This window comes from Orcinus orca, chromosome 1, assembly GCF_937001465.1.
Source record: "Orcinus orca chromosome 1, mOrcOrc1.1, whole genome shotgun sequence".
NCBI classification, from domain to species: domain Eukaryota; kingdom Metazoa; phylum Chordata; class Mammalia; order Artiodactyla; family Delphinidae; genus Orcinus; species Orcinus orca.
Window position 1 is genome coordinate 131,470,830 of NC_064559.1, and position 23,885 is coordinate 131,494,714.

General features: G+C 47.4%; 1 protein-coding gene across 1 annotated transcript; it reads left to right on the forward strand.

The window, feature by feature from the left end:
• The first annotated feature begins 7,689 nt into the window (after nt 1-7,689).
• GFI1 (growth factor independent 1 transcriptional repressor) lies at nt 7,690-17,411 on the forward strand. The gene is made up of 7 exons (XM_033432766.2): nt 7,690-7,763; nt 10,167-10,364; nt 10,684-10,866; nt 12,493-12,974; nt 13,096-13,233; nt 14,284-14,449; nt 17,149-17,411. The coding sequence occupies exons 2-7, from the start codon at nt 10,250-10,252 to the stop codon at nt 17,325-17,327; spliced, it is 1,263 nt and encodes a 420-aa protein (XP_033288657.1). The 5' UTR covers nt 7,690-7,763; nt 10,167-10,249; the 3' UTR covers nt 17,328-17,411.
• The last annotated feature ends 6,474 nt before the right edge of the window (nt 17,412-23,885 follow it).

Below are 23,885 nucleotides of genomic sequence, written 5' to 3' on the forward strand. Positions count from 1 at the left end.
CAGTATTCACTAAATATTTGTTGAATTAAACTGAATCATACTGTTGAATCCACAGACCCCATCCTCCTGTGGAACAACTGTGCCAGCACTTGACTTTCCATCCTTCAGGCCTCAGGGACTGCTTTTAAACTCAGCTGCCACACTGGTCACCCAGGTTACCATCCTGAGTCAGAGTTCATTCTGGTGCTGTCCCTTGTGTTTCCTTGTTGCCACCAGGACATTCTTCTACTAGTGAACAAAGAAGCCATGCAGTGCTCAAGCAAATCCCTGATTCGCACAGAAGCCCTGTTCATTCTTTCATCAGATATGTCTGGATTGGGGGTCATGTGCAGGGGGATGTGTGTGGTGGGTGCGTTTTAATTAAAGCTCAAATGAAACCTCATGACCCCTACCACTGAATTGGCCCTTACCTGACAACAGGAAGAGTTAAAAAATATTTTAGAAAGGGGAACACAAAATAAGTGTTTGTTTATTAATAAGAAGAGTATTTTAGGAAGAGGCAATGATCCTTTGCCACTCTCTACCAGCCCCAGCCTTGATGAACTACTCAATTTGATGGAGACACAGACCATGAGAGTTGAAAGTAATCTTGGAAAGCCCAGAACCCAAGGCATCCTGTGGGAGATGAGGTCTGAGAGCCTCAGGTGGTCGGACTGATTGGGGATGTCAGAAATCTGTAGTAAAACGCTTCCTGGCAATTCCTGGTCATTGTCCAGGGTATGCAAGCTACTGCTCCCACACCGTTGGCCCTACTCCAAGAGTCCACCTACAGGGTCTGCAGCCAGGCTGGCCTGGGTTTGAATCTCGGCCCTGTCCTTCTCTGGCCATGTGATCTAGGAAAGGCAAACCTCTTCAAGTCTATTTCCACAGCATGTTTATCAGGATGGTTAAAGAAAATGTATGAAAGGGCCTCGATAGTGCTTGATATATAGTGACAGTAACTAACACTTCATAAATGCCTACTCGATGCTTCACATCTATTATCTCGTTAAATCTGTGCAGTGCAACAAACTATGAGGTAGGTGCTATTATTATAAGTATGTTCACAGGTAAAGAAATTGAGGGACTGAGAGGTTGAGGAACTTGTCTAAGGCTAATAAAGGACAGAGCCAGAATTTCTAGATTGTAGAAATCTGGCTCAGAGTCCATGCCTTTAATGACTACATTCTTCTGTTCCTTGGTTACTATGGTCTTTATAATTTTTCTTGGCAGAGGTGTAATTATTATACTCATTTGGGAAAATAATTTGTCAATATGTGTTCATAAACTTTAAAAGGTCCTTATTCTTTGATGCAGTAATTCCGTTTCTGGCAATCAATAGTAAAGAAAGAATTATATATACACAAAAACCCAAATGCACTTTAAAAAAAATCATAGCATCATTCATAGTAGGGAAAAAGAAACAATCCAATTGTCCAGAAAAATGTTAATAAATAAAATCACAACACATCACTTACATGGACAATTAGACAACGTGATCATAGCATGGAAAATATACACCTAGAGTTTTTTTTTTTAAGATTGAGAAAAAAACACTCCAAGATATTACTAGCTAAGGTAGTGGGATACGGAAGTGTGTTTTAATATTTTCTTTTATCAACTTTACAAGTGTTCTGTCACACAGCTATTCTACTTTCAGCAACTCACTCATTTAATGCTGTTTCTGGGCTTGTGATGAGCAGCGTGCCCGGGGGCAAGGCGGAGGTGGGCTGGGGTTACAAGCTCGCAGCAGGAGGTGAGGAAATGTGTTCCCTCTCCTCTACCAATCAAACTTAGTTATCGGCTTGATCTCCCCCATCCTTATCACTCCCCAAGGCTCTAACAGGCACTTGGCTTTTGGCTCAAGGCTTTTGCTCCCTGTGCTGGATGTGGAAGTATTAGTATGGTTTGGTAGAAAGAGACAAGATTGGGACTCAACAGATTTGGTTGGGTTTTAAAAAGCTGCTAGTTATCAGAACCTGGGCTTCTTAAACCACTGGTGTCCTTATGCAGAAATAGAAATTACTCTAATGTCTGCCTCTGAGAAGTCCCAGCCTTTCCCTCTCCTCCACGAGGCCAGTAAGCGGCAGAGCTAGAACACCCAGTGGGTTGCATCTGCCAACCACGGGTCCTGCTGTCCTTCTCCCAGGGAGTTGTCTCTCAGGGAGAGTCTGGGGATATCCACGAGGCCTGATCTGAGCCTCGCAGCCTGCCTGAGTTTTCCAGGAGCCTCAACTCCCACGTTGCTTCCAGGTATGGGGTCAGACATTCCCTGTAGCAGAGCTATGCTTTATAAGTAATTTTTTAAAGTTACAATATATAGGCTTTACTGTTTGAAAGTGAAGTGTCTCATCTGGGGTAAACATAGGGTAAAAGGATCACCAAACATCTTGGAGGAAATGATGAAAAAAAAAAGAAAAATAATTTTACATTTTCTCTCTCGTTACATTTTCCATTCACCAACTAAAATCTACTTTTTTTTTCCATGAAAGTTCACACTGGGTATGTTTCTATGAAGAGTCATTTCATGCAGCCCACACATAAGATGACACTTTATTCAGTCAATCTGTTCTTAGGAACAATGTAAAAATATATATGTGGTGAGGTTAACAATTTTCTTATTTGAACTTTGAACACCAAAGCTGACAGCCCCTCCCTCTTCAGATGTTTGAAATCCTTTATGTAAATGTTTAATTTAGATTTTTATACTAATAGAACATGTTTTATAATGTGACAAGATTTAAATATATCGGTTCCAAAATGTTAATTAAAGGAAAATAGTGTTTCTCATCATGTTTGAAAAGGTTCTGAATATTAATACAAAATTGGGTCTTACTCATGGCATAAGTCTTATACTAATTTTTTTATCTCCAAATTTCTCCTTTACCCCATTTCCCAATTTTTGCATATGTTGGTAAAAAAGCATTACCCACTTTCCATAAATGATGATACCATCAAATTTTATTCTGACTTATAGTGTCATTTGAATTTTATTTTGATAGCTTGCTACTTATAGAGTGGAAGGGAGACAAATATATTACCTAACATTTCAAACATTTCAATTAAGGCATCACGGAATTATCATTCTGCATTTATATTCCTTGAATTCATATAATTTAGAAAATATATATATCTCTTATTTCTGTCTAACTTCACCCACCAAAACAGCTAATCCAAAGACAAAAATTAAATAGTTTTTTAATAGCAAGAGAACAAAACCATAGCAATATGACAGGGTGTGGACACTGTCTCACAAATACTTCTTGTGCATAAAATAAAAACCAGTTCTATGTCTGGTCTTTTATCAAGGTCTAACTTTTCCATAGTTGATTTTTTAAATCTTTTAACTGTTTGCTAAGTGATATGAATTGTTTTGCCCTGTGCATTACACAAACGTGCTATCCAAAATACTTTTTCTGGCATGTATCAAAAGCCATAAAAAATATTCATTGTTGGATCCAGAAATTCCACACTTAGAAAGATATCCTAAAGAAACAATTTAAAATGTGGGCAAAGCTATAGCCAGAAAACTGCATTACTTAAAATAGTAAAAAATGAAAACAAGCTAAATACTAAGACAGGCATGATTAAGTAAATTATAGTAACCTACTTGATAGAATTCTTTTTATAGCAATTGAGAATGATAAAAGACAATATAAAAGCAAGGAACATGATTGTTACAATTTTTATTTAAATAATTTTTACTATAAAATAGTTTTTTGTTCAATTAAAGAAAATCTGAAAAATAAAGAGAATAGAAAAAAGAAATATTATCCAGTGGAAAAAACAGAATACACACTTGTATCTGTGATATGATTACAATTACTTTTTTTTTTAAAGAAGCAGAGCAAACATATTAGAATGTTGTCTTGGGTTTCTTCTTTTCTTTATCAAACTGTATCTAATATAATTTATAATGAAAAAATATATTTAAAAAATAAAGCACCACCTTCTTATAGACAAAATCTCTTGTCTGGTTTACAGAGGAGCCTCATGCCTAGTCCCATCCTGTGATTTTTTTTTTTCTTTTTACTGTGTGTATTAAACATTGATTTTACTCTCAGTATCTCTCCCACAGCTACTCCTCAGCCAATAGCTCATGGCATTTGATACACGGGAGGCATTTCTTGTTTTAAAGATGGGTAAACTAAGTTCTGAAACAAGTTAGTTATTCATTTAACTTCCCCCAAATAATTCCATAGAATATCTAGAAATGAAAATAGATCCTTGATTCATTTTTTTCCCTGACCTTTGATTTAAAAAAAAAATCCAAGTCCCTGCAAATTGCTGTCACAAAGTTTACTTATGCAAAGTTGAACAAATTGAATCAAGACATGGGACAAGGAGGTTAAACCTAGGACACCTTCACTGGGAGCATTCTTCCATTCTTGGTGCCCAGAGGATCCTGTGAAGAGTGGAAATCAAAGGACTGCTCCATGGTCTCGCAAGATTGGTAGGTACTCTGACTTTATAGATGAGAAACTGAGGCTGCGAGAGTTGAGCCAATTTGTTCAAGGTCACAGGGCTAGTAACTGGCAGAACAGAGATAGATACCACAAATGACCATCGACAAAAAGCGTAGACTCTCTCCCCTCCTGATAGCATTGCTGTGAGGATCAAATCATGCAAACATCACAGAAATGTATGCTGGAAATGGAGGCATCACCCCTCCTCAGGATCACCCATCTTTCCTATGCCTCCCACAAATAGAACAGAGATGGTAACTGTAAAGCTTTGTGAAAAAAACAAGAGGCTGGTAATATCCTGTTACAATTTTCTTTTTTAAAATGTCTCAAATCTTTTGTTGTAAGGAAATTCTGATCTATGAGATGCTGCTTGAAATAAATGAGCCACTGGCCAGAACTTGGAAATGTTTGCCATATGAAGAAGGTCATTTGTTATTTGGTATCTGTAGATACATTATTATTGTTATTTAATAATAATTAGTAAATTACTGACAAAATTAGTAAATTTAACATCCTCTTTTGTGAAAACCAGTATTTATAGATAATTATGCCCCAAGCCTACATTCTGCTTATCATTATATCCAGCTCCAAAGGAATATTTGGGGGGAGGGATTCTTCCTAGATTTAAAAAAGTGTACTTTTCGGGAGGGGGGGCTTACTCTCCTCACTCTCCGTTTAGTGGTAAATGAGAGGGAGTCTGGAGTAGTGGGAAGTCAGGTTCATTCTATCATCACTTCCAGTCCTGGCTCTATGCTGCCCCTTGGTAAGTTTCTTAACCTTTCTGGGTGCCCCTCTTCTTACCTTTCTCCTCTGTCCCCCCTAAGCGTGAGAATCACTTTCCAACACTATGCACTCGATAGATAACCTGATCTCAATGGCTGAATATTTTTAATGTGTATTTATTTATTTGAATTAGTAATACATCCACATGGCTCATAACATAAAGTATGTAAAGGGGAATTCGGTGCCATTCCCCTCCCACCTGCTCCTTTCTGGGTGTCCCTGTCCCAGTCCCCAGTTTTATTTTGCAAACTCAGAGGCTGTGAAGGGCAAAAAAAAAAGTAAAACAAAAACAAAACCCAAGATGACTAGATTTACTCTGAATGAACGGGATTTATTCTAAGGTGATTATTGGTCCCCTTCAAAGTCTCCCCATGTTTTCTGAGACTTCAAACAGCGACACTAAACTACTAACTAATCACAGCACAAGAAATTTTGACTTTGAACTTGCTAATGTGCAAAGGAAATGGTTCAGCCATTTCTCTAGAACTTGGCTGATAATAAATTTTCTATGGTCCCATTTATCATGAAAAAAATTTTGTTTGGTCTTTTTTTTTGCTGTTGCATAAGACAGAAGGAAAAAAGAAAGATGTGTTTTCTACTGCTTTAAGATTTTTATACCTTAGGCCAGAAAAAAGCACACAAATAAAAACTTTAACAAAATGACCTTAATTTCCCTTCAGCTAATTCAATATTTGTAGTCCTTCTGATTAAGATTGCTTACCTCTGCATTTATTTATAAAGAGTATGTTAAGCAAATGAACAGTGGTGTAAGGAGGACAGTCACACAATTAAGATGCGTGTATGGTCCCGCACCTGGCACATAGTAGGTGTGCAGTCATTGCTGTATAAAACGTCTAAATTATTAAAGCATGCTTGAAGCACGGCAATAATAGTCAAATATTTTCCACAAACCTTTAGATTTACAATGCAAATTAAAAATCATTTTTAAAAAGCATTCTCTAAGGACTTTTTTTGCATGACAACTTTGGATTAATCTAAAAAATAGCAAGTTATTTTGCAAGAACTGAGGAACACCACTCCCTTCTCCCGGTATCTGACACTGGAAATTTATTGTGCAGGAAGTAGTGATCAAAATCTAACTCAATTCATTTAGGAAAGTAAGGTAATTATAACGATATCCATCCCCCTTAAGGAAAGGGTTTAGGCTTTAAGTACACACCACAGGCCACACTCTATGGATCATGACATACAGTCCAGCGTTGGAGGTCGCTGCATTTGTTTATTTATGGGTGAGGTTTTAATTTTTCCTATTCTACTACAATTAATTAGTGAATTAGTGCCATTCATTCATTTACTCCGTCCACAGACATTTGCTACGAGCCCACCAGGACACAAGGCTGTAGATCCACCCCTACCCTCATGGAACACACAATCCCAGCGAAGAATGACTTTTTAATAATCAGCAGGGTAGTGCTTTTATGGAGCTTTACCGCTCGCGTCCCGACTAGGTGCCTGGGTTGACCTCAGGCGGTGGCGGAGCCCGCGCCTGGGGTACGGCTCTCCCTGGTTTGCCCCGGCAGGGCGGGGTCAGCCGAGCAGCCGCCGTCGCTGCCCCCGCGCGCTCCCTTCCGCGCGGCCTTTAATTTCGCAGCTCCGACCACCGGAAATTAGCCGCCGGCCGAGCGGACCCGGCCCAGCGCGGGTGAGCGCTACGTGGGGAGGGCGCGCCCGCCAGCCCAGCCGGGCGCCCGCGGGACGCGCCGCCTGCGCCCTCTCGGCCGGGGGCTCGGCGCTCGCCCACCTCTTCCAAATTTAACCATTACCTAAATCCGAAGGGAAATGAGCAAACCTCTGGGATTGGGTGTCAAGGTATTTTCAGCCTTGTTGGGCGTATTTATCCCGAAGTGTTTCCACAACAAGCTATTTCGGGGCCGCGGGGCAGGTTTCGCTCTGCGGACGCCGCGGCCACTCGCCGGGCTCCAGGCCGGCGGCACCACTGGCGGGTGATTCACGGCCCCGACCCGGGGGCGGCGCAGCCCAAGCAGGCAGCGGGGTTGTGGGGGGGTGTCCCGGACCAGATGGGCGGGGAGGCTTCCTCGGAGCTGGGCGCTCCCACCCCCTGCGCTCCAGTCAATCTGTGTCCTGAATCTGTGACTTCTCGCTGCGGAAGTCTCCCAGGAGCCAAGAATAGTTCATTTTCTTTCGAGTCATTTCTAGTGCCTGGGTGTTTGGGCCCTCCGGGTCTCCCCATCTCCCGCCGTCCCGCAGAGAAAAAACGGGGAGGGCCGCAGGGGAGGGCGGCTAGAAAGGCCAGGCCCCCGTCCGCCTCCTATACCCTTGCGCAAAGGGGGAGCGCGCCCGCCGCCCGACTGGGGCTTGGGGGGCAGGTCTGACAGGGCTAAGCGAGCTACTCCTTAACGCTCAGGAAGTGAAGCTTGTGGTTTTGGGGGCTGAGCTCGGAAGATTAAAAAAGGAGAGAGAGAGAGAGAGAGAGAGCGAGACAGCGCGGTCTCTCCCGAAAGCAACTCAGTTTGAAAACTCTCGGAGCGCGATACCCGCGCCCTGAACCCGCAGGTAGGTCCGCTGCGCCTCCCTCCCTAGCGGGGGCGGACGCAGGAACTGGCGGGACACCGGCACTGCGGGGGCGACCAGAGGGCGCTGCCGGTTCCCACCCTACGCCGGCCGCAGTTTGGGAACCAAAAGAGCTCTATCCTCCTGGTCCCCGCGCGACCCGCACGGAGGGGCTGGGGATCTGGCTCAGGGGGCGCACGCCAGGCGGTTTGGTGGTTCTGCGGAGGAGCGGGATCCACCGGGAAGGTAACATCTGGTGGGGAGGCGGCGGCATTTGGGCTCAGGAGGCTGCCCGCTCTGCGCCTCCAGCTCCCGCCTTCCCAGGCCCTGACCGTGAAGAGAGGCCCGGCTGGCCCGCGTGCGCCGAGGAGGCCGCCCCGCCCCCGGGCGCCAGCTGCTGCGAGAGGTCGCCTTCCCACGCGATCAGCCCTTGGTCCTACCACCCCTCTACCTATTCCACCCTCCCAGGAACGGACAGAGCCAGCCAGGATGAAAAGGAGGCGCAGGGCTGTGGCCTGAGTCGGGAGGTCGCTTCCGTGCCAGTCAGTCCAGACTCAGTGGTGGCGGGGACAGCTCACCACCCCCTGCATTCCCGCCCCTGTCCCGCTCCGCGCCAACGCAGACCCAAACCGCAGCAGGACCCTCGGGACATTTTCACCCCATTTTCCTTTTCCTCCGAGTTTTCATGGTTATTTAAGAAATTGGTTTTGGATTTGTGGTGTCTAAGTATACAGCCGACGGAGCAGCTCACCCCGGGGCGCAGGGAAAACTGAATTGGCAGTGCTTCGCCCTACGGCAGCCGAGCACCTCGAGGCCTCCTGAAGCCCCGACCCTTAGGGGCCGGCCCGGGTACGGGCGGGCAACACCCTCAATCCTAGGGGCCTTCTGGCGTTTAGGACACGGGAAACGTCACTTGAGACTCAGCTATATGTCCCAGCTGTCTTTTCTCTCAAGCCTGTCCATTCCTCCTCCGGGGAAGGGGACACAGTGGGACATGGAGCGAGAACTCGTGTTGATTCCGGAGCGCCAACCGGCAGACTTAGACTCTGTCCTGCATCTTGCTCTGGGAGCCGCACGGTACCTAGTCTGGCAGAATAAGTCGCGCGAAGCTCAAAGATGAGGGGTCCTTCCCGGACCCGGGATCCCCAGGGCCCTTGTTTCTGAAATAACCAAGACAACCGAGAGCTGCGGTGCCCGAAGAGCCTGCAGCTCGCACTTGAACCCGTCCCCCATCGCCTTCACCCTGAGAGAAAGGCAGATTCGTTTTCCCCAAACCTCCTAGCCCGCCAGGTCCCGCCCCCGGAGCGAGCCCCAGGAAAGGCCGTAGGCGCTGCCCCGCCTCCCCGCCGGGCTCAGGTTTCGACCCCGGGATTAGGTGAACTGATTGGGGGGTTAATGAGAGCGGCGTAGCGGGCAGCTAGCTCCCTCCCAGACCCGCGCCCCGATCCCGACTCTCTAGCTGCTGCCAGAGCAGCCTGCGCTCTCCCGCGTCCTCTAAACTGTTGGTTCTCTGCGGACTCCAGCACACCGCGCGTTTCACAGCCGTAGCGCGCGAACCCGGCTCGACTTCCCCAGGGCAAGGCTTTTGGTGAGCAGAACGGAAAGTGCTTTTTCCCGGGACTTTGTTTCCGAGGTTAGGTCTCCATGGTCTGGTGTGTTTTGCGCCGACCCCTGCCTGTTCCCTCCGCACCCGCGTCTCCGGGCCAATTTATTCCCCGCGTGGGGTACAAGTGAGGGACGATCAAGATCACCGGGAAGCGAGTTCTTCCCGGGGCCTTGATTGGTCCTCTGCCACCTGCTTCCCTACCTTCCTGCTTTCTTTCTCCGGCCTTTGCTTCCCCCAGTCCTTCTGATGCAGTTCCCCCGACCCCGCCCCTCAATCAGCCGGAGGCATCTCTCCCCTGACCCCCTTTCACTACAGTCTGTAGCCGGCTCTTGGAGGGCTTGGTTCTTTGCCTCAACTCGGTCCGCGACCGTCGACACATTCCGCTCTCCCCCGCCCTAAATTGGTCCGCGCGTCTACGCCTTTCTCCCCAGCCCAAGAGCGGATCCAGACAGGCAGTGTGTGGTCGAGTTGGGGTAACTGGCCCGTTGGGGACTTCGGCTCTCGGAGAGATTTTACCAAAACGAGTTTTGCTAGGGAAGGGGAGGGGCCGAGGGGCGTGGGCAGGGCAGAAGGAAGAGGCCTGAGTCTGAGCCCGGGGACGGGTTTTACCGCTGAGCGGCGGCGGCTGGCTTGCGCCACCTGTCCGAGTGCCACCTGGTGAGCGCGGCGCAGCGGGGCCAAGCCCCTCCTCCCGCGGGCCTTCCTCCCTCCTCCCTGGCCCGAACTCTGTCTACTCCGCTGCCCAGTCCCGGGTCTCGGAGCGTGCTGACCCGCGTTTCCACCCTGTTCTCCTCTCGCAGGTCTCCGCCTGGCTGGGGCTTACGGTGGGCTGACGGAGGCTCCAGGGACCCTTGGAGCAGAGTGGGGAGCGCGCCCGACCACCATGCCGCGTTCGTTCCTGGTTAAGAGCAAAAAGGCTCACAGTTACCACCAGCCGCGCTCCCCGGGACCCGACTATTCCCTCCGCCTGGAGAATGTACTGGCGCCAGGCGGAGCAGGTGCGGGGCGTGCGCGGGCCGGGCGGGGCCGCTCCCGGGGCCATAGACTCTGTGTCCGCCACACCATCCCCCAGGAACCGGGAAGGGCGGTCCCGAAGCCCCTTTGCTGCCTTTTTTGTTACCTGCCTTTCAGGTTCCTTCCGGGCTTGTCGCCTAGGTGCCAAGGCCTCTCTGCTCCCGCCCTTGGATCCGGGAGGGTTCCGGCCGGGTCTGGGGAGAGCTGAGAGAGCCCAGGTGCCACGGTCTGGGGGGCACCGCTTCAGAACCATCGGGCCCATCCAGACCCAACCTGAGCCCCTATCCTGCCTCCTCTCCGCAGACAGCACCTCGAGCACAGGCGGGGCGAAGGCGGAGCCCCGGGGCCGTTTGTCCCCCGAGTCTCAGCTGACCGAAGCCCCCGACAGAGCCTCCACGTCCCCCGGCAGCTGTGAAGGCAGCGTCTGCGATCGGAGCTCGGAGTTTGAGGACTTCTGGAGGCCTCCGTCGCCTTCTGTGTCTCCAGGTAGGGACCCGTTGGGAGCTCTGGGGCCCGGGCGGCAGAGACCCAGCGGTGAGGAATGAACCGGAGCGGCTTTGGGCACAGAAATGCCAAATGGATGGCGGAGAGTCTTTCCGAGAGGAGGGAGCTTGTTCTTGGGCCCCGCGGGGAGGCAGCGGCTTTTCTGGGACAGGGACAGCCTGCTCGCGGGGTCGGCTGCTTGGATCCCAGGCAGTGCTGGGATCCCAGAATCCAGACCCCCGAGTCTCAAACGGAGACCTGGGCAGTCTGAGAGAAAAGTGTCGTTGCCTTTAAAAATTAAGCTCGCTGCCGCGGCGTTGGGCCTGGCGGAGCTGGGCGCCAAGCGGGAGGGACCGGTCCGGGACGAAAATCTCGGACACCCGCTAGGTCTTCGCAGGCGCGGATTGGGGGCCTATTTCATTTTTCGTTCTACCAGGTTGGCCTGGCTTTGGGGACCAGCCCGTTGGTTTCATTTCCAGCCAGCAATCGAGCTTCGCGCAAACCGACTACACGTTGGGTGGGAGCGAGTCTCGGGTTCCGGCGGTGGGGAATGGAGAGCGCAGAACAGCGGGATTCTGCCAAGGGCCGGTTATTTCCAGATTTAACTTACTAGTTTTAAAAGATACCCCCAACCCCGTCCCAAACTCAGTGCGTCGACTTGGCTAAAGAGGGTGCGTCTGGGAGCCGGCGACCCGAGGGTCCTTCTTGGCTGTGCAGGACACCGCCGCGCAAGGACTGGGCACCGCCGGAATCTCCGACGGAAACTCGAAATGCAGCTTCTCATTGAAGCGGCTAGCCTGGACTGGAGTCTGCGGTGTGTGTGAACAGATTTGTAAATCCGTATGCATTTAGGGAAAAGTATATATTGGTATTTGGTTTTAGCAAAATTCGCATGGGTCGGGGTGCAGAAGGCCGTGAATTCGGAAAGCTGTTTGTCTGGCAGGTGGTGACTAAACCTTACATTGTAAATCGTTCCTCTAAGAAATTCGTGGGAATTTTTTTTTCCCTCTGTCAAATTATGACAGGACTGGGAATAGGGAGTATTTAGCAAGCCCGAGCCCCCTTCCCACTGGCCCTGCATTGGGTATTTAATAACTTTGAGAAATGTTAACGCCTTCCCGTTTTTTGATTTTTGTTTTTTCCCAGACAGATATGTCTCGGATAGGCCGGGCCGCATTTTATTGGTCCTCACTGCCTCCCTCCTTCCCGACTCCGGGAAAGAAAAAGGACGGAGTAGGAACACGTAGGGGCCGGGAGAGCGCCGGGGCTGGGCCCTCTGCCCACAGGCTCCGTCCAGGGCCGGAACGGCCGCCGCTTTCTCCTCCCGCGCAGCTCCGCTCTGCTCGGAGCATTTTTGAAGCGTGGCGCGTCTTTCTCTATGGGGCCGCCAGATGTGCTGGTCCAGCCAGAAAAGTTTCTGTGTGCTGCCTTGTCGCCTCCACTGTCCTCGAGGCCCCAAGGACCCGGCCGGCGTTTGAACCTGGGGGCTTCCCTGGCACGCAGCGAGAGGCCTGGCGCACCGAGTGCTGCACAAGGGCTGGGTGCCTGGCACTTCGCAGACACACCGACTGGCCGACACCGCCGGGTCTCAGGCCTGACCTAACCGGACGCCCTCTTGTTCCTCCACAGCCTCGGAGAAGTCGGTGTGCCCCTCGCTGGACGAAGTGCAGCCCTTCCCCCTGCCCTTCAAGCCGTACTCGTGGAGCGGTCTGGCGGGTTCCGACCTGCGGCACCTGGTGCAGAGCTACAGGCCGTGCGCGGCCCTGGAGCGCGGCGCCGGCCTGGGCCTCTTCTGCGAGCGCGCCCCGGAGCCAGGCCACCCCGCGGCGCTGTACGGCCGGGACCGGGCTGCTGGCGGCGCGGGGGCCGGGGCACCCGGGGGAGGCAGCGCAGGAGGCGGAGCTGCCGGCGGCGCGGGCCTGGGGCTCTATCGCGACTTTGGGCCCGCGGCGGCAGGACTGTACGAGAGGCCGGCGACCGGCGGACTGTACCCGGAGAGCGGCCACGGGCTGCACGGCGACAAGGGCACCGGCGTCAAGGTGGAGTCGGAGCTGCTGTGCACCCGCCTACTAATGGGCGGCGGCGCCTACAAGTGCATCAAGTGCAGCAAGGTGAGGCTCCCTCGCGCCTGGCTTTAGCGGTCCCGCGCCCCCGCCCCCGGCCCGCGCCCAGCCAGCGTCCGCGCCCCTCGGCCCCTCTCAGCGGCCCTCTCCCCGGCCCCACCCGCCTCAGGTGTTCTCCACACCGCACGGGCTCGAGGTGCACGTGCGCAGGTCCCACAGCGGCACGAGACCCTTTGCGTGCGAGATATGCGGCAAGACCTTCGGGCACGCGGTGAGCCTGGAGCAGCACAAAGCCGTGCACTCGCAGGTAAGCGCGGGACGCACGGCCGCGCGCCGCCCTGCTCAGGTTTTCGCGTTCCGGCATCTTCTGCTTCTTTGTGCAGCACCGACCGCTCTCCGCCTGGCACCTTCTCCTTGGACTTGCCCCGACTGCCCCCAGTCTCCTCTGCCACGTCCCCTTGCTCAGACGTAGGCGTGCAGGGAAAGGTGCGTGGTTGCCGGCTCAGGGCTCGAGGCAGCCCTGGAGTTTGGTGTCACATCATTGTGAGACTCCAGAATGTGATCCCCATCATTACTTTGGGTTTGAGAAGGGCTTGTATGCACTCTTGCAGCGGATATGTCAGATTTATTAGCGCTGTTTCTTGGCCTCTTTCTTTTCACCAAATGGCCGTCACTTAATCTGCATTGACCCCTCCTGACTGAAGAAGAGGAATCTCAGCTCATTTAGAGCATCCAGTATTTGTCCCTCTGTTCTTTCAGTTATTCACTTATAAATATTTGTTGCTCAACTTCCAGGTGCTAGGTACATGAGAATCCAGTAACACACCAGGTCCCTGACAGGATACCCTCACAGAGATTACAGTTTAGCTGAGAGATAGAGGCTACGTAGATAAGCAAATAAGTTCACAAGTAACTATGACAGAAGAATGCTTACTTACAGAGAACTACTTACTAAAAAGAGTATTCTCCCGTCTCCTTCAACATCCACACTGGCTGGGGGGAGGGGGGAGGAGCCTCTCAAGTGACTGAGGTCTAAGCCTTCTGTTGAGGAGGGTGGAGAAGTGTTTGTAAATTGGTGTCAAAAAAGCAGGGTGGGGATACGTTTTGGCCAAGGGGTGTGGAAGTTTGTGGCTGAAAAGTGTTTGGGTTGAAAAAGTGTTAAAGGCGTAGAGGATATGGGTGGGAAGGGTGGAGGTTGGAAATAAATGGGAGGAGAGAGGATAATGGGGCAGGCTATGGGGAAGGGGAGTCTGAAGGAAGGGAGAGCCCTAGCTTTGGGGATTTTAGTGTCAGGTTGGTGGTGAGGAGAATGGCAGCCTAGACCATTGCAATAGTAATCACCTCTTTCTCTATGCAGGAACGGAGCTTTGACTGTAAGATCTGTGGCAAGAGCTTCAAGAGGTCATCTACACTGTCCACACACCTGCTCATCCACTCAGACACCCGGCCCTACCCCTGTCAGTACTGTGGCAAGAGGTTCCACCAGAAATCAGACATGAAGAAACACACCTTCATCCACACCGGTGAGCTGAAGGCCCTTGGCTTGTGGGAAACACCTGTTGAGGGGTGGAAAGGGGGGGTGGAGGTCATTGTTTTTCTCCCTGAGGCCAACATAATTCACCTTCTTTGTGATATTCTTGCCCCAGAATGAGTGGTGGAAATGGCCTTCCAGATGGAGTTAATCACTGCATGTGTGTTAAAAAAAAAACAAAACAAGAGGCACAGATTCTCTTAGGTTCATTTACATACGTGGTTCTCCCCAGAGAGGCTTTGACTGGGGGTTATATCTGAAGAACCACTCAGCAGGTCAGCTGCAAGTTTTCTATCCTTGCAAAGAATATTTTCCTCTAGTTTAGCAGCTGCTCCAACTGCTGCCTGCTCTAGGTGAAATATGAAGCTCCAGGGTCCTCTCAGAGTGTTGCTCTAAATGTTTACCTAGAGATTGAGACTTTCTCTAGGGCTATCACCCAGCCTTTTGGGGGAGGGTCTTATGTGTGACCTCTTGGCTGCATTTTTAGGAGTCTGGCAGCTTATTCTGACAGAGCAAGGGAAAAAATGGTAACTATTACTAGGCTTTTTCTGCTAAGCGCTTTTAAAATGCATTATCTCATTTTATGCTCACAACAACTCAGGGAGGTAAAGACTACTCCTTATCCCCATTTTAGAGATGAGCAAAGTGAGGCACCCCCCCAGGGTCATATTGCTAGCAAGTGGCAAAGCCAGGACTTGAATTCAGGTCTGTCTGCTCTCAAATGTCTATCCTGTTGTCCAGTGTTTATTATATTCTATTTTCAAAGCCGAGGGGATTGGTGGATACAGAAAGCTTCTATTCACTTATTGCCCTTTTCAAAATATCAGCCAGTTTGTCATAACAATGATAAGCCTTTACCCATTATGATGCTTTATAATGTACAAAGTGCTTTCAAATCTGTCTCTTCATTTGATTCTTACTGCCGGCCCATATAGTAGAAGGAGTTGCTCTTACCATCCTGAAACTCAGAGAGATGGAATGATTTACCAAAGGTCAGACTGAGAGTAAATCATAGGGCTGTGGAATGCTCTGGCTTCCAATCCTGAACTCTTTCTCTAATATTTTGATTGTGTGTAGGTGGCAGGTTTAATGCCAGGAGCACTCTCTTAATAGTCAACAAGACATTTACACAAGATCCAGAATTTTATTTTATTTTAGAAGATGAATACTGACTTAAAACAACAGTGTGTTCCAAACAATCACCGTTGATGTTTACAAATATGCTTGGGCAGTGTAGATGCCCCCATCAGAAAACCTAGAAAAATATCCTACTTTAATCATGCTCTCTTGCCTGAAATTTCCATGCAACTCGCTCCTTTTGAGTAAAGGTATTCAAGACGCTCACCAAAATGCAACTAGGATCTTGACTGAATGAAACATTAAGCCCTTATCAAACATTTACATTATAGCTAGAATTCGTTTCTCAGATTTATTTGACCCTAAGGGATAGGATAAGTTTTGATGATTGGTTCCTTATCAAGGAAACCTGAAGCACAAAGATAGAAAGGGGTACAGCAAGAGGAACAGAGGGTTCCTCAAAAACAGACTTCATCTATTTTGCATTTTTTCCAAGGCCAAACCCCGACTATAATGCCATGCTGAGGCTATTTGGAAAATCATGCTACTTTCCCAAATGTTAAACAGCATATGAATTGGGGGGGGAAACAAACCCTTTTCTGTTACTTATTTAAAGGTACTTTATTTTATTTATTTATATTTTTGGCTGCGTTGGGTCTTCGTTGCTGTGGACGGGCTTTCTCTAGTTGCAGCGAGCAGAGGCTGCTCTTCGTAGCGGTGTGTGGGCTTCTCATTGCGGTGGCTTCTCTTGTTGCGGAACGCGGGCTCTAGGCGCCCGGGCTTCAGGAGTTGTGGCTCGCGGGCTCTGGAGTGCAGGCTCAGTAGTTGTGGCGCACGGGCTTAGTTGCTCCGCGGCATGTGGGATCTTCCCGGACCAGGGCTTGAACCCGTGTCCCCTGCATTGGCAGGTGGATTCTTAACCACTGTGCCACCAGGGAAGCCTATCTGCTATTTATTAATCAATGGTGAAGAGTTGCTGGTATATAAAGAATCCTGTGATTAACCTCGTAAAAAGAGAGTAAAATCAAGATAGAAAAGGATCAGCTGCCTTAAGAAATACTTTGTGACCCAGATGTGGATTTTTTAAAAATAAGACTTCTAGAAATGCCCATGCTTTCAAATACATCCTGTTGTCCTCCAAGAGCAAGAAAGAAGACAGGCTCACTGGTCCATACAAACCAACACCCACTTGGAAACTCAGATTTGAAAACTTCCTCTCAATTAGAGCAGAGTCACGTGGTTTGAAAGACAGCACCCCGGCCCCTTGCGCTGAACATCTGCTGTGGGAGCTCTCTACTTCTAAAGCCAAGGGAGTCCTCCCAGGGCGGATTCAGCTGCGTGTCTGGGGAGGGCACGTGGCCTTTGTTGTTTCCGTTTAGCAGGAAACGGTTTGAGGCCTCTGGCTGGGAACCCCCACCCGGAGAGTCTCCCTTTCACCTGGTGCACCCCTGGCTTCCCGGGACTTGCACTGCCACACACGGCACCCTCCAAGCTGCTCAGAGGCCCTAGACTGTGGTGCAGCCAGCCGCTGCCAAGAGCTTGCGGGTCACAGTGAGTCCCCTCTAGCTCTGTCATAGACTCATGCTTCCTCCCCTCCCCCTTCCATCTCTGTAGGTGAGAAGCCCCACAAGTGCCAGGTGTGTGGCAAGGCATTCAGCCAGAGCTCCAACCTCATCACCCACAGCCGCAAGCACACAGGCTTCAAGCCCTTCGGCTGCGACCTGTGTGGAAAGGGCTTCCAGAGGAAGGTGGACCTCAGGCGGCACCGGGAGACACAGCATGGGCTCAAGTGAGCGCCTCGGCCGGCTGCAGCCGCAGTTACGCAGGCAACACTACGGAGGGCAGCCTCCCCACTTGCCACCAGCCACTTCCGCAGATCCCACCAGGGTGATCCCCCTTCCCTTTTCTCCCTGGAGCCGCCAGAGGGGATAAGTTACCTTTTGAAATTTCAGCCTGGAGTGGGAACTAAATGACTGCCTGGGTATGGGACTCACCCAATAGGCTCCTCTACATCTGAAGACTCCAAGTGGAGAGGCAATCAGATAAAATACCGGGCCTCACAGTCCTTCCTATTCCCAGCCCTGTTACACAGATAGGAAGGTCCTTCAGGTTTCCTCCCTCCTCCTCCTGACCTACCCCAGATACTTGTATGGAATAGGAGGAATCATCATTTACAAGGTAAACATATCAATGTTTTTATCTGGAATGAAGAATGAGTGTTATTTTATTGTTTTCCGTCTGGGGAGTTTTTTGACCCCTTTTTTGTTGGGTGCTGCCTATAAAGGTTGGAGGAATCGTTTCTTCCACTTGGAGACTGGTTCAAAAACTGATTTGGGAAAAGAATTTCATACTTTTGAAATTACAAGATACACTGTGGATCCTGCCCCAAGAAGGAGCAGAAGAAAAGTCGGCTTGGTGAGAAGAGATTAGATGTCCTCCCTCCAGGAGGCCTGTGAAGGCTTCTTCAGAAGAGGTGGAAGCACAGAGCAATGCCTTTGGACAAGATTGTCATCCATTTATTCAGCAAATGTCTATTGACCACCAGTTACCATGGTTTCAGGCCCTATGCTAGGTACTGGGGAGCCAGAAAGTAAAGTCTCTGTCTGCCTCTGCTCCGCAGCTCCAAGTAGCTGGGTCTATGCTCCCTCCCCCCACAAAGGAATTCTGAGAAGGTAAAGCAGAATCTTGAAACTTCCCTTCTGACTGTTTGGATTTTATCAAACGTAAATGAAAAATAGCTGAACAGATACTTCAAAGATTTTTGTGTATATTCCGTTTTTTTATTGTTAAGCTGATATTTTTAAGATGTCTAAGCTAGCAGGCACGTGAAGGCTCTGTCTTCAACTCTTTGAACCCTCCATGCGTACCACAGAGGAAAAAAAAAGTGGTGTTTTTACTATGATGAAGTTTGTAAATGTTTTTAGATCTTCTGGAGTGCATTATGTTTGTTAATACATATTTATTAGAGTGGTGTTTTAAGTTAATAAAGTATTAAGACTCTTACATATTGCTTTTCATTTAGGTAGGGAATTTGGGAAAGAACTTTGTTTTGGTCTCTAGGGGCAGTTGGCACTGAAGGAAACTGGAGCAGAGTATAAAAGTATAGCAGACAAGCCAACATCCAGAAGAGAGTAAAATCCAATTGCTCTGGTTTTCATGAGCTTTTTCTTTTCTTCTGTGCCTGAGCTCCTTCTTCCTTAGCAGAAGAACTAGGGATACAAAAGTAAGTTCCTACCTTGCCGAGTCTCTGATGTCCTACATGTATATGGGCTTTTTATTCTGAGAGGTTCAGGTTTTTTGTTTTTGTTTTTAAACAGGCCAGAAGGCTCCCAGATGAATAAAGGCGTTACGAGCCTTAGGTCTAGAGACTGAGTCTTAGTCACGACTCTGTCACCAGCATACCATGTGACTTGGGCAAATCCTTTGACCTTCCCGATACTGGTTTCCTTCACCATAAAATGAAGATATGGTTCTATCATCACAATCCAAACCTGACTACTTTGATTCTCTGGAGACAGAGGGGAAAGAAAATATCTGAGACTGATTAGCTGCCTCACCTAAGGCAAGTTATAAATCTGAAGACTGATGAGGGGCAGTAAAATTGGCATCTGGGTTATTTCTGGCTCTATCCCACCTTTGGGAATAAATCAGTCCTTTAAAAGAATGAAACCAGAATAAGGTCCTGGCCTAAATCCCAACTACCTGTACTCTTTCTAATACCCAGCCAAGGTATTGCACAGCCCATGGTGACCATCAGCAGCTTGTCCATTTCTGTTCAAATCAATTTCACCCATATTGATTGAGCACTGAGTATGTGCCTGGCACTGTTCTAGGTGCTAGGGATACAGCAGTGAACACAGTGTCCTGTGGAGCTCTATATATTTGGTCACTGCTGAATCTTCAGCTCCCAGAACAATGCCTGGCACACAGTAGGAGATCAATAAATATTTGCTGAGGTGGTAAGTGAATAAGCAGAGAAAATAAACTCCTGGTTCATCCTGGCTGGCTCTGCTCTCTCCAGCACAGAGGGAAGAGAGATTGCTTGAGGGCCAAGGAAGCAAATAGAACACACAGGACTCTCCCTGGCTTTGAGCATGCTTTTCTCCGGTCTCTCCAAATCTCGGTGTTTGGCTATCCTCACTTGGTTTTCAACACCATGTCTTTACATGTCAGTTTACTCTCATTCAAAATTGAAATTTGTTCACTCTATAAGACAGTTTAAGATAATTTTCCAGAACTGTTGGGTGAACAGTTGCAGCATCCAGGAAGCTCTTTCTAGTGTCCTGGGAAACAAAGTTCCCAGTGAATAAAGATCACAAAACGACCTTCTCACAGGATTCACTGTGCACATTGGTTGATTATTTCCAACTTGGTTTGAAAAGTAAAGAAGTTACATTGGGGGGTAAGTAGAACTGATTGAAATCTAGTTGGCTGCCCTGTACTGCTCTACCCTTGTGACTCTTAGAACTTTGGTCCATTTTCATAATTCCTATTTATGCTATAAATGTGGAATTTTAATTTTGATGTTAATAGTGTGCTTTTTTTGGAAAAAAAATATCCTGATATCCTCAGTTCAGAATCAAAACAAATTACTGCGCCTGTTACCGTGTGAAATTTGAAGATTGCAAATATCTCTCTTAATGTTATTACTTGACTCCATTAAAAATACATGTGAATATTCCATGTCACATTATTCATGAGGAAGGCCCTATGCCTTTTGTCCACTGGAGTAACAGTAGAAAGGGTAACAAGAGACACCAGAGCACACCTTTGTTTCTTTCACTAAATTTTTAATAACACCTCCAGCTAGCCAGTTGGTGAAGCTCAGCTCTTGCATAAAAGTGGAAAAGCACAGCTATCTCAGAGAAGACCAACTCTTTCAGTAGCTAATTTGAGTTTGCGTTCATCTACACCACAGATGATTAAATTACCTATCAAGTGTGCCGAGCTATCAGGATTCAGGCCACGTAAAAGGTGAAATTCATCTGATTGATTTGAGACACGAATGGAACAATTGAGCTTTAAAAGCCCCGCCTTAATTAAAGGCATAGCAAAGTATCACTGGGTGAGTTCTTGAGTGCCATTGCCATTGAAAATTGGGTGTCGATAGTGATTTTTTTTGTTCTATTGAAGTGTCGATAGTGATTTGACCTGTGTCATTTTGTTGTGTGCCCGCTTGTTTAACCTGATCATTTAACAGAAAGAAATGAATTGAGAGGAAGGCCGAAAAGGACTTGACTACTTTTTACTGTGCATTTCTAGAGCACTATTTAAATCTCTGCTGCTATATGATTTCTAAAGTAACAACTTTTCAGGAAGTACATAATACACTTGTTCCTTAACGTTTATTCAACATTTCATTCATTGAGTCAATTTTTTTTTTTTTAAAAAGGAATTTCATCCCAAACCCTTCTAGCTTCCAAGCTTATGTTAATTTTTTAGTGCTCATTTCCAGTCTACCCACGTGTGTATATGTTTATGTATTTTTTACCCTGCTATCAATTTATGTCTAGATAGCTCTTATTTATTGATTGATAGTGTGGACACATGTTTGCTTAAAATGGAAATATTTATGTTTCACAATGAGAATTTTGACCATTTTATGGTTAAATTTTATTGAAATCTTAGTAGTTATTAGGGATTTTATCATCCATTAAGATGAAGTCTATTCTGAAGTTTTATTTTAAAGTTATTCACTTTTTAACTGAAACATATCAAGCATATGGGAAATTAAAAAGACTAATACAATAAACATCAGTTTACCCATTGTTCTGCCATATTTACTTCAGACTTTATTTTTAAAATAAAATATTACAGACATGGTTGGCTAACTTCTGGAATATGTTTATCCCTTTCCTGTCTCATCAGAGGCATCCACTATACCAAAACTGGCACACTATCATCACCGTGAATATTTTTATACCTTTACTTATACATATTCTCATAAACAACATGTAATACTGTTTAGCATATTTTAACTTAATATAAATGGTGTCATAGTGTATATATCCTTCTGCACCTTGCTTTTTTTCCCTCAATACTTTGTTTTTTGAGATTTATCCACGTTGGTACATGCAGTTTTGTTCAGTTATTTTAACTGCTGCATATAGAATTCATTGTATGAATACTTGGTGACTAATTATGTATTCTCCTGTTGGGAGAGTTTTGGATATTTCCAGTTTTTGTTGTCACAAACAATTCTGATGCAAGCAACCTTTTACATATCTCTTTGTGAAAGAGATTCTTCAGGGTATGTTCTTGGGAATGGGAATGCTGGATATTACCAAATTGCTCTCCAAAGTTGTACCAATTTACATTCCCATCAATAGTATGAGAGAATTCCTGTTGCTCCACATCTTACCAACACTTGGTATTGTCAGACTTTAAAAATGTTTGCCAATCAGGTGGATGTAAAATGTTAATGTAATTTGCATTTCCTGATTCCTAGTGAGGTTGAGACTCTTTTCATAAGTTTATTGGCCTGACAGGTTTCCTTTTCTGTGAAATGCCTATTCATGTACTCTGCCCATTTTTTTGATTGGGTTTCTTGCTTTTTATCAATGAATTTTTCTATTGGGTTGCTTGCTTTTTATCAATGAATTTTTCTGTGTTCTCACTACTCACTGTTTTGTTAGTTAAATATGTTGCACACATCTCCCAGTCTGTAGCTTGCCTTTTCATTTTGGTTGAAGAGGATTTGTTTGTTTTTGTGTTAATGTATTAAAATATATTTGTCTTTTCCCTAATGGTTTATGCTTTTTATGTCTGAATTAAGAAACCCTTCCTTAATTGGTGATCATAAGCTTATCCCCTATACTTTCTTCTATAAGCATTAAAATGCTTACTTATAACATTAGCTTTTTTTTTTTTTTTTTAAATTGGCTGAGTTGGGTCTTTGTTGCTGCGCGCGGGCTTTCGCTAGTTGCCGCGAGTGGGGGCTACTCTTCTTTGAGTGCGCAGGCTTCTCAGTGCGGTGGCTTCTCTTGTTGCGGAGCACGGGCTCTAGGCGTGCGCGGGCTTCAGCAGTTGTGGCTCGCGGGCTGTAGAGTGCACGCTCAGTAGTTGTGGTACATGGGCTTAGTTGCTCCGCGACATGTGGGATCTTCCTGGACTAGGGCTTGAAGCCGTGTCCCCTGCATTGGCAGGCGGATTCTTAACAGCTGCCCCCGCTTTTTTTTTTTTAAATTTATTTATTTTATTTTATTTATTTTATTTTTGGCTGCATTGTGTCTCCCTTGCTCTGCATAGGATTTTCTCTGGTTGCGGTGAGTGGGGGGTTACTGTCTGTGGTGGGAAGCCCAACATTAGCTTTTTAATCCATTTATATGTGTATGATATGAAATAGGATCTAATTAAACATTTTTTTCCTACATGGATAACCAATTACTCCAACATTATTTATAGCAAATTACATCCTTTTCCCTCTGATTATTATTATTATTTTTTTTCTGTACGAGGGCCTCTCACTGTTTTGGCCTCTCCCGTTGCAGAGCACAGGCTCCGGACGCACAGGCTCAGCGGCCATGGCTCACGGGCTCAGCCGCTCCGCGGCATGTGGGATCCTCCTGGACCAGGGGAAGAACCCGTGTCCCCTGCGTCAGCAGGCGGACTCTCAACCACTGCGCCACCAGGGAAGCCCCTCCCTCTGATTTTAATGCCATTTTGCCATCATATGTCAAGTTTCTATTTCTGTATAGTTCTGCTTCTGGGCTTCCTGATCTGTTCCATTGGTCATTTTGTCGATCTCTAAGCCAAAGCTGTAGTGTCTCAATTAAACTTGTAATAAACTCTTAGTAGCTGGTAGGGAAGGCTTTCCTTTGAACTATTTCGTCCTCTTCAGGAATATCTTGGCTACCCTTGGTCCTTTGCTCTTGCTTGTGAAAAACTCTGTTGGAATTTTTATTTGTACTGCACTTATTATTTAATTGGGATGAACTGAAATCATTTTGATATTGATTCTTCCCATCCATCAATATGGTATATTGCTCATTTATTAAGGTCTTCTGTTATGTCTTTCAATAACACTTTATAATTTGGGGCATAATTTTCTGTCTTTTTTGTGTTCACTGCTCTCATAGTTAGTTTTTTAAAATTGCATTTTCTGGACTTCCCTGGTGGCGCAGTGGTTGAGAGTCCGCCTGCCGATGCAGGGGACACAGGTTCGTGCCCCGGTCCGGGAAGATCCCACATGCCGCGGAGCAGCTAGGCCCGTGAGCCATGGCCGCTGAGCCTGCGCGTCCGGAGCCTGTGCTCCGCAACGGGAGAGGCCGCAACAGTGAGAGGCCCGCGTACCGCCACAAAAAAAAAAAAAAAAAAAAAAAAAATTGCATTTTCTAACTGCCTGCTGCTGG